The 11,448-nt window shown below is 52.6% G+C and overlaps 1 protein-coding gene across 1 annotated transcript; it reads right to left on the reverse strand.

Moving 5' to 3' along the window:
• Positions 1-1,726: 1,726 nt before the first annotated feature.
• Positions 1,727-11,001, reverse strand: LOC132827216 (glutathione S-transferase theta-1-like). Its single transcript, XM_060843827.1, has 5 exons — positions 10,769-11,001; positions 9,849-9,936; positions 6,896-7,046; positions 5,387-5,563; positions 1,727-2,101 (listed from the first exon to the last, which is right to left on the reverse strand). Exons 1-5 carry the CDS (start codon positions 10,878-10,880, stop codon positions 1,895-1,897), a joined length of 735 nt encoding a protein of 244 aa, XP_060699810.1. The 5' UTR covers positions 10,881-11,001; the 3' UTR covers positions 1,727-1,894.
• Between the last annotated feature and the right edge of the window lie 447 nt (positions 11,002-11,448).

The raw sequence follows: 11,448 nt of genomic DNA on the forward strand, positions 1-11,448 counted from the left end.
ATCTAATGGAACTCTAAAACTATCTCCACAATCACAAAATGTGATGAAAGCAAAATTAAGTTCAGGACTACAAAGTCCGGTGTCTGGTACTTTGCCTGATGCCAGAGTGGAGACCTTTGTGGTACTCCACTAGTTACAGCAGAATAACGCACAAGGGCAAATGTTGGCATCGAACCAGCCTGTGAGACTGGTCAATGGCACTGCCCAGTGTGAAAGATCCTGTAACACACTCACACTGGTGCCCCCTGTGGCTCACCATTCGCAGTCCAGTCCCTGTTTTATGGTCAGCAGCTTGGTTTCCACAGCATCATCCTGAAGCTGTAATTCTGTTCCAGTATTTCAGTCTCACCCAGTCACCTCAAACTTCAAATTGCGATCTTCTTCCCTCATGGGAATGTGGACATTGCATGGAAATGCCATTACTTTTGGAAAGTATCTCACTGCTAGTTTCCAACTTCATTTCCCGATCTGAGATTCCAAAGCTCGCTGAGCTGGAAGGTTAGTTTCCAGACGTTTCATCACCCATACGAGGTAACACCTTCAGTGGGCCTCAGGTGAAGCAATGCTTTCTGTTTATATGTTTGGGTTTCTTTGGGTTGGTGATGTCATTTCCAAACATATAAATAGAAAGCAGGAATTTTCAGCATTGCTTCGCCTGAGGCCCACTGAAGATGTTACCTAGCATGGTGGCGAAACGTCTGGAAATGAACCTTTCAGCTCAGCAAGCAAACCTACATCCAAAACCTCAACCTGAGTTACAAATCTTCTCAAGCCCAGATAATTTCAAAGCTCACTGAAACCATCCCCTCCCCCCATTGTGTTGTTTCACTCTTGACTGTACTCCTGACCCATGGGTAGGATCTGGGGGGGTAACACGTTTTCTGCACCAGTCACATTTGATGGAAGCTGTAATTGGATGGAGACAGGGGGATTCTGTCCCTTGATCAGATGGAAGATCCACCTCAATCGAGCCAATCACAGCTCTGTCGTCCCAGCAATGAACAACGATCTGGGGACTACACACAGTCCCCAGACTCTAGATCCTGGAGTCCAAGATAAACTTGGTGCAGGGTACGTGATAGAGAGGCAGTGCTGGGGAAAGTGGGGTTTTGACAGAGAGCCTGGTGGCGCCAGACTAATCTACAGGGGGAGGGTCTTAGTGGGGAGGGGCTGCCTAATTTGGCAGGAAGGTCCTTCAGGGCAGTATCCCCTCACCCACCTGAAGCTTTGAACAGGGTGACCATCCCCAACTCCACCCAGCCACCTCAAAATTACCGCCAACTGAGAGATGAACACTTGAGGGTGTCAACCAGAGGGAAGGATGGGCAGTCTGTCCTAGACCCTGCCTGTACACTCAGGGCCGGACAGGAAGGTGACCTTGGGAACTTTACAGGCAGCCCACCTGGAAACGTGGCACTGGGTTTGGTAAAGGCTTGTCCCATGACGACTGGAACATTAATATTCCAATCGCTCTTCCCCAAACGCTCCCATCACACACCTCCCCTTTCCGAAACGGGACACTGCTTCCCTTGGTCTGTTTAATTCCCAAGAGCCTGATTCGATACTGCTTCCTAGGTCATGACCTGGGAATCCAATGTTCCATTGACACACTGGAGGAAACCTTTCCCTTCACCCTTCACACTGCTGTTCCCCTCATTTATATCGGGGGGGGAGGGGCATAACATTCTCCAGGACTGGAGTTGGAAGAAGTCAGCCAGGAACCATGTGATGGCCAGCTTTAGTTGGATCTTTATTCTCTATTCTCCATAGGATGAGAGCAGATTGATGAGGCTGGACAGGATGAGAAGGATGGAGGTGGAATCAGTCGTTTTACTGCACTGTGAGGGGGGAGGGGAGGGGGAGTTGGGGTCTGTGTCGTGAACTCTTTGCCATTTTACTTGAAGTACTTCATGAAGTTGGCTTTTAAAGCTGCCAGGGTTTCAGGCTGGCTCTGGGACAGAGACTTGAGCGTATCCAGGGCTGTGAGGACTCCTTCGTGGGTCTTGTCGAATAAATCTCTGCCGACTGCCGTCTTCACCCGATCACGCCAAGCGGTGAGCGCGGGCAAACCTTCCAATGGGTCATAGCCAACACCGAGGGGCTGCAGGGACAGGCAGAGGAGTCAGTGAGCACGGGGTAGACACCATCATGGGGCAGTAAGACACCGAAACAAACCAGACCATCGTTCACCCACTTCCCACTGGGCATCGGATCACACAGAGGCCAACATCCATGTTTATCCAGAGACAGGGACACTCACACACTGACACACACACACACACTGACACAGACACTCACACACAGAGATACACACTGACACAGACACTCACACACACACAGACACACACACACACACACACAGACACAGACATTCACACAGACACACCGACACAGACACTCACACATACAGATATACACACACAGACACACCGACACCCGAACACAGACACTCACACACACAGAGACACCGACACCCGAACACAGACACTCACACACACAGAGACACACACACACACACACACAGACACACCGACACAGACACTCACACATACAGATATACACACACAGACACACCGACACCCGAACACAGACACTCACACACACAGAGACACCGACACCCGAACACAGACACTCACACACACAGAGACACACACACACACACACAGACACACCGACACAGTCACTCACACATACAGATATACACACACAGACACACCGACACAGACACCTGAACACAGACATTCACACACACAGAGACACCGACACAGACACTCACACACAGAGAGAGAGAGAGAGACACACACACACACAGAGACACACACACACAGACACACCGACACAGAGACACCCGCAGACAGAGACACACACACTGACACAGACACTCACACAGAGACACAAACACACACACACACACACACACACACATACACAGAGACAGTGATAGACACAGACAGAGACGCACATGCAGACAGAGGCACGCACACACACACACACACACACAGACACAGAGACACAGACACCCACAGACAGAGACACACAGAGACACAGACTCAGACACACACACACAGACACAGACCCACAGACATTCACACACATACACAGACGCACAGATACACACTCTCACACAGACACAATCACACAGACACACACACAATCTCGCAGACAGACAGACACACTCACACAGATACACTCACACAGACACACACAATCTCACAGACAGACACACACACACAGACACACTCACGCAGACACAGACATAATCCCACAGACAGACACACACACAGACACACTCACGCAGACACAGACATAATCTCACAGACAGACACACACACACACTCACTCGCAAAGACACACACATAATCTCACAGACACACACACAGACACACACACACTCACACAGACACACTCACACAGACACACACACACTCTCACACAGACACACTCACACACAGACACACTCACACAGACTCACACAGTTTGAACCAAAACTGAAAGAATTGTGGATGCTGTAAATCAGAAACTAAACCAGAAACTGCAGGAAAAGCTCAGCACGTCTGGCAGCATCTGTGGAGAAAACTCCGAGTCTTCAGGTCTGAAGTCAGTTTGAATGTGTGCGCAGTGCTCCACCTCAGGGTCACGTGACTCACCAACTGCTGATATTGATCTCCCACTGCCCATATTCCCGACTCCTTCAGTAGCCCACCCAGCCTGGATATCACTGGATGCAATGGACAATTTAGCACGGCCAATTCGCCTGAGCTGCACGTCTTTGTACAGTGGGAGGAAACCGGAGCACCCGGTGGAAACCCACGCAGACACGGGGAGAATGTGCAAACTCCATGCAGACAATTGCCTGAGGCTGGAATCGAACCCGGGTCCCTGGCGCTGTGAGGTAGCAGTGCTAACCACTGAGTCACCGTGCCACTCACTTGGCTGCAGGGTATTCAGTTTTTCATCATTTAGTCTGTACTCTAAATAACTGGTGCCCTGGAACTGGTCCCTGCAGCACTCCATTAGTTACAGCTTGCAATCCTGGAAATGCCCCCTACCCTCCTTTATCCCACAGGAGGGTACATTTCCCTTGTTTAATCTTCCAAACCCTGTCCATGGGAATGGGGATTGGGAACAAACATAGATCTCCTGTGGTGATCATATCAAGGAGCACCATCCTGGAGGTTGGTATTTTATACCCAGGGCCATGCTGGTTTGTGAAATATTGTTTCCCCTTGTGGCCGAGCCTAGGACCAGAAGGTATCATCTCAGAGTTTGGGGTTGACAGTGGGGTACTGGAAAAGCACAGCAGGAATCAGGAATCAGCATTCGAGGAGCAGGAGAATCAACGTTTTGGGCACAAGCCCTTCTTCAGGAATCAGGAAGCCTTCCTGATGAAGGAGTTTTGCCTGAAACCTCGACTCTTCTGCTCCTCGGATGCTGCCTGACCTGCTGTGCTTTTCCAGCACCACCCTCTCGATTCGGATCTCCAGCATCTGCAGGCCTCAGTTTCTCCTCAGAGTTTGGGGTTGTCCATTGAAGACAGAGATGAAGAGGAATGTCTTCACTCAGAGGGGAGTGAATCTGTGAAGTGCTTTCCTGTAGACTGCTGCTGAGACTGGGCCACGGAGTATATTCAGGGATGGGAGAGACAGATTTTAATCAATATGGGAATCGATGGTGATGGGGCAACTCAGAAAAGTTGGCAATGGTAGGATTATCCGATTACCCATGATCCCATTGAATGGTGGAGCAGATACAATGGGCTGAATGGCCCATTCCTGCTCCAATATCTAATGATCCCAAGGAGGCCCTTCAATGGGAGCTGTTTGATCCCTGGATCCTTCTCGGCTCTCCAGCGATCCAGTCATTCTGAAATGGTTACAATCTCGAGCTCAATGACCCCCCCCTCCCCCACTCCCACTTTGTGGTGAAATGTCCATGTTATCCAGGTATCTCCTGCTATCCCAAACTACAGCGTTCCCATGAAATGGAGTAAAGTGAAGCAGCATTATTTTATCAGGGAAAACTCTCACCTTTTGTTGTAAAAGCGAAATTCCTCTTTGGATTTGTTTCGGTGAGCAAAACCAGGTCCGAATGTGGGTCTTTGATTAAAGCAAAGTGACACAGAGTGAACGTTTGAAAAGTGGGCGATACCTGTATAACGCATCAGCACAAAGTGGGATTGGGGGGGGGGGAGGGGGTGGTCACTGAGCTCGAGATTGTAACCATTTCAGAACGACTGGATCGCTGGAGAGCCGAGAAGGATCCAGGGATCAAACAGCTCCCACTGAAGGGCTCACACAAACGGGTGAAAAGGCCTCCTCCTCCTCCTCATGCCAGAATATTTGTCACTACCTCCCCCCCACCCCCCAACTCTGTCAGGGACACTCACCTGCATGAGTTCAACAATGGCCACCAGGTCAGCCAGGGAGATCTCCGAGCCAGCAATGTACGGCCTCTCCTGAAGGAACTTCTCTTGGAAACTCTTCAGGGCTTGGGCCAGTTCAACCTTGGCCTCTGTCATCTTGTCTTCAGGACATGGTGCCCCCATCATGACTGGAAATAAACCCTGCAGACCCAAGAACCAGACAGAAAATCAGAAATCACGGCCCAGAATCAGAGACTGTCACTTCAGACCAGGCCTGAAGAGTAGGCCGAGGGCCTCGTCAGACCCACAGCCTGCCAATGATTGACCGTTCAGACACACAGGCTGTGTTTGTGTGTGTGTGTTTGTGTGTGGGTGTTTTGCTGTTAATGAATGGTAGCACTATTCCTGTAGCACTATTCTCCTGTGGCTGACACCCCCTCAGCCAGCACCCAGTCCTGCTCCAGTATAGGCAGCAGGGGAGGCTCCATTCACAGGACCCGGGGCTGTGGAGATTGTGTGTGTGTGTGTGTGTGTGTGTGTGTGTGCGCGCGCGTATGTTTGCGTGTGGATGTTTTGCTGTTAATGAATGGTCACACTATTCCTGTAACTGAAGATCTTTGTAAACAGAAACAACTCCCAGGAGGTTTTGTCATTTCTCCTGAGCAACAAGAAACAAGGCACGTTTTCTCCAGGGAGACCGCCCGGGCTCTGGGAGCAATGAGATATTCGAACTGTTCTTGGGGCAGAGCGTGACAGAGTGGAATGTGACCAAGAGAAAATGAGAGAGTGAGACAGACCTGTGGAACCGGTTATTGTGATACTTCAGTCAAAGGTGTGTGAGCAATCTCTTATTACTCAACCTGATTCACCTCAGTCATCACTTACCACTCACCAAGGATTATCCCAGGGCTGACGAGGGATACTAACCCTCAGTCACACACACATCCCATTGAAGGGACACTGCCCCAGCACTCAGAGATGGTCCCAAGCCCTCTCCCTCTCCCTCTCCCTCCCCCTCTCCCTCTCCCTCCCCCTCTCACTCTCTCAGGCTGACGTTGTACCTTGCTGAAAGGATGATTCTGAATGCTTTCCTCTTGCCCTGCCTGTTGTCAGGACTAACACAAGAATGCCACATTGCAAACGGGCAAACAATTCATACTCCACGGATGGTGGGCAAGTCAACTCTGATTGGCTGAGGCGTTTCCATGGAGGAAGTTATGAACACAAAGGTTAATTATTCAAAGAAAAAGCCTCAGCAATATTCTAAAGTTGATAAAGAGACCAAATACCCCAGTGGCTTGCAGAGTATGGGAGTTTGTGTTGAAATACATGTGGGTTCCTATGAAGTATATCAACCCACTCCATTAGAAGCTGGGCTCATTCTCTCGATTTGGTTGTGAGTTATTAACACCCTCCACATTGGACAGCAAGTCCTGCCCTAAGGCGGGAACACACCTAACAGGAGATATTCCAGCTCAGCTTTCACAAACACTGGTTGCTTGATACAAAAACAGGATATTGGGAATCTCTCACCTTCATCATGAAGGTTTTCCCAGCTAATGGTCTCAGAGATGTGTGCTGCCAGGCCAGATACTCATCCACTCGGGCACGCCTCTGGAGCTCCGCTGGGTACCAGTGGTCAGGGGTCTTGTATTTACATGCCAGGTATTTGAGAATCGCCACACTGTGAGAGACAGAAGGAAGGGAGACAGTCATCCTTCACCAACATCACCTCTGGTCCTTCACACTAACTCCCTGGGGCTGAAATCCCCAATGTATTTCCCAGGATCTCGGAGTCCCTGTGTTCAGCTTCTCTCAGGTCACACACACACAGTTTGTACCCCGTCCCTCCCTCCCAGTCACATCCTGATGTCATTGTTCTCGAATCTGTCTTCCACCACACTCAGGAATTTGGGAAAGCTCCCATCTGGTATTTTGGGACATATTATGCCAAAGGATTCTTTGTCAAATCAATCAACCAACAAAACTGGTTTGAGGAAGGTCAGACTTGTCCTTTTGGTGGGAGCACTTTGTTAATGGAATTGTCCTGATGACAGGGAAACAGCTCCAGGTGCTGTGAAAATACACCTTCCAGGCTGGAGTCTTTAACGGGGAGATTTTAATCATCGGTGCAGACTTAACAACATGCAACAGTTTCACCTCATAACCCTCGCCTTCTCAATCACATTTCTCTCTCTTTCCCTTGCCCCTCTCTCCCTTTTATCCCCCCCCCCGGCCCCCGTCTCTCTCTCTCTCTCCCAATACACTCTCTCCCCTCGCCACCTCACTCTCTGCATGAAGCAGCACCAATCACAGCTCCACAGCACAATTCATGGAATTGGAATAATCATACAGTCAGTCAGTGCTGAGGGAGTGTCACACTGTCAGAGGGTCAGTGCTGAGGGAGTGCCGTACTGTCAGAGGGTCAGTGCTGAGGGAGTGTCACACTGTCAGAGGGTCAGTGCTGAGGGAGTGCCGTACTGTCAGAGGGTCAGTGCTGAGGGAGTGCCGCACTGTCAGAGGGTCAGTGCTGAGGGAGTGCCGTACTGTCAGAGGGTCAGTGCTGAGGGAGCCCCGCACTGTCAGAGGGTCAGTGCTGAGGGAGCCCCGCACTGTCAGAGGGTCAGTGCTGAGGGAGTGTCACACTGTCAGAGGGTCAGTGCTGAGGGAGTACTGCACTGTCAGAGGGTCAGTGCTGAGGGAGCCCCGCACTGTCAGAGGGTCAGTGCTGAGGGAGTGTCACACTGTCAGAGGGTCAGTGCTGAGGGAGTACTGCACTGTCAGAGGGTCAGTGCTGAGGGAGCCCCGCACTGTCAGAGGGTCAGTGCTGAGGGAGTGTCACACTGTCAGAGGGTCAGTACTGAGGGAGTGCCGCACTGTCACAGGGGTCAGTGCTGAGGGAGTGCCACACTGTCAGAGGGTCAGTACTGAGGGAGGGCCGCTCTGTCAGAGGGTCAGTGCTGAGGGAGTGCCGCTCTGTCAGAGGGTCAGTACTGAGGGAGGGCCGCACTGTCAGAGGGTCAGTACTGAGGGAGTGCCGCACTGTCAGAGGGTCCGGTGTGAGGGAGTGCCGCACTGTCAGAAGGTCAGTGCTCAGGGAGTGCTGCACTGTCAGAGGGTCAGTGCTGAGGGAGTGCCGCACTGTCAGAGGGTCAGTGCTGTGGGAGTGCTGCACTGTCAGAGGGTCAGTGCTCAGGGAGTGCTGCACTGTCAGAGGGTCAGTGCTCAGGGAGTGCTGCACTGTCAGAGGGTCAGTGCTCAGGGAGTGCTGCACTGTCAGAGGGTCAGTGCTGAGGGAGTGCCGCACTGTCAGAGGGGTCAGTGCTGTGGGAGTGCCGCACTGTCAGATGGTCCTGATGAAGGTCACCTCCAAACGGACCCCACCACCAGGGATATATTTCCCTCCCCTCCCCTATCAGCGTTCCGCAAAGACCACTCCCTTCGTGACTCCCTCGTCAGGTCCACACCCCCCACCAACCCAACCTCCACTCCCAGCACCTTCCAGTGCAACCGCTGGAAATGTAAAACTTGCGCCCACACCTCCTCCTTCACTTCCCTCCAAGGCCCCAAGGGATCCTTCCATATCCGCCACAAGTTCACCTGTACCTCCACACACATCATCTATTGCATCCGCTGCACCCGATGTGACCTCCTCTACATTGGGGAGACGGGCCGCTTACTTGCGGAACGCTTCAGAGAACACCTCAGGGCCACCCGGACCAACCAACCCAATCACCCGTGGCTCAACACTTTAACTCTCCCTCCCACTCCACCGAGGACATGCAGGTCCTTGGACTCCTCCACCGGCAAAACATAACAACACGACGGCTGGAGGAGGAGCGCCTCATCTTCCGCCTGGGAACCCTCCAACCACAAGGGATGAACTCAGATTTCTCCAGTTTCCTCATTTCCCCTCCCCCCACCTTGTCTCAGTCGGTTCCCTCAACTCAGCACCGCCCTCCTAACCTGCAATCTTCTTCCTGACCTCTCCGCCCCCACCCCACTCCGGCCTATCACCCTCACCTTGACCTCCTTCCACCTATCACATCTCCATCGCCCCTCCCCAAGTCCCTCCTCCCTACCTTTTATCTTAGCCTGCCTGGCACCCTCTCCTCATTCCTGATGAAGGGCTTATGACCGAAACATCGAATTTCCTGTTCCTTGGATGCTGCCTGACCTGCTGTGCTTTAACCAGCAACACATTTTCAACTGTGATCTCCAGCATCTGCAGACCTCATTTTTTACGCTACAGAAATGCAAGTCCTGCTGCCCGATATTGCACAGGGACCATCCAGGGAATGTTGTTGCTGTGGAGTCCGTTTGATTCAGGAAAAGTGGGACATGTCCAAGTGTTTGGGAGCAGCTTTCACTGTCCCCAGGGGAAGTCAGTGTGTTCCTAACCAGAGTCAGCAGCAAGAACACACATCACTCCCCATCTCCAGGCATCCTGGCCCCCTCAGGGTCGAGACAACACTAACTACCTTACCTCTCGCACAGGGTGAACTCTCCATCCTTTATCACCGGCACCTTTCCCAGGGGATTCACTTTCCGAAACTCCTCCGAATGTTGTTCTCCTGCACAGAGAGAGACCCATGAGTCAGCTGCCCGCTGAAATCCCCAGCTCCCACTGCCTGCCCAGCCCGAACCCTCTTCCTGTGGTTCCCTCCCTCCTGCTGTCACTCTCTCTCTCTGCATTTACTGTCTGGATCATCTCTCTCCGATTTCTCATTCCGGGTTTTCACTGTGTTTTCCATCACTCTGGTTTCACACACACTGCCTCACTGGATCATCTCCCCAACCCCCACTCTCCCTCTCTCTCTTTCTGTCTCTCTCTGATTTCTCTCGCTGCCTGGTTTCACTCTCTCTCTGTTAAAAATCACACTTCAGGTTATAACCCAACAGGTTTCGCTGGAAACACAAGCTTCCTGTTGGACTTTAACCTGGTGTTGTGTGATTTTTCACTTTGTCCACCCCAGTCCAACACCGTCTCCTCCACATCATCTCTCTCTCTCTCTCTCTCTCTCTATCTATCTATCTCTCTCTCTGTGGATCAGCCCTCCCTCTCGACTCTCTCTCTCTGTTTCTCAGTCCCTCTCTCTGCTCTCTCCCTCCCCCACTGTCCCTGTGTGTGAGTGAGTGTGAGTGTGAGTGTGTCTCTCTCCCTCCCCCACTGTCCCTGTGTGTGAGTGAGTGTGAGTGTGAGTGTGTCTCTCTCCCTCCCCCACTGTCCCTGTGAGTGTGAGTGTGAGTGTGTCTCTCTCCCTCCCCCACTGTCCCTGTGAGTGTGAGTGTGTCTCTCTCCCTCCCCCACTGTCCCTGTGAGTGTAAGTGTGAGTGTGTCTCTCTCCCTCCCCCACTGTCCCTGTGAGTGTGAGTGTGAGTGTGAGCTCTCTCCCAGCTCCTCACCTGCAATCAGCCGCACCTCCTTCAATTCAAAGGGAATGTTATTGATCCTGATGAACAGGTAGACGGAGCGACAGGGCTGAGAGGCCAGGTCAGCGTAAAGCTGGAGGGCCATGCCAGTGGGGAATGTGGGACACAGCCTGCTCTCACTCTGACCAAGGGAGCCCAGTCCGTTCACCCTGTCCACCCGGGACTAACGCACCCAGCACCAGCTCAGCACCGCCCACACACACCGAGACCCGCCCACCCCCAGGTTAGCACCGCCCACACACACCGAGACCCGCCCACCCCCAGGTTAGCACCGCGCCCCCCACACCGAGACCCGCCCAACCCCAGGTTAGCACCGCCCACACACACCGAGACCCGCCCACCCCCAGGTTAGCACCACCCCATACACCGAGACCCGCCCACCCCCAGGTTAGCACCGCCCACACACAGTGAGACCCGCCCATTCCCAGGTTAGCACCGCCCACACACAGTGAGACCCACCCATTCCCAGGTTAGCACTGCCCACACACACACCGAGACCCATCCACCCCCGGTTAGCCACACCCACTCCAGATTAGCCCCACCCACCCCAGGTGGACCCCAAGCCTGTGTCAGCCCCAGCCAGCCCCCAGCCTGCTCCAGGCCCATATCCCTACAAACCTTTCCTTTCCCTATATCCGCTGTCCCTGTCCTAA

Source organism: Hemiscyllium ocellatum, chromosome 24 (genome assembly GCF_020745735.1).
Source record: "Hemiscyllium ocellatum isolate sHemOce1 chromosome 24, sHemOce1.pat.X.cur, whole genome shotgun sequence".
Lineage (NCBI taxonomy): Eukaryota > Metazoa > Chordata > Chondrichthyes > Orectolobiformes > Hemiscylliidae > Hemiscyllium > Hemiscyllium ocellatum.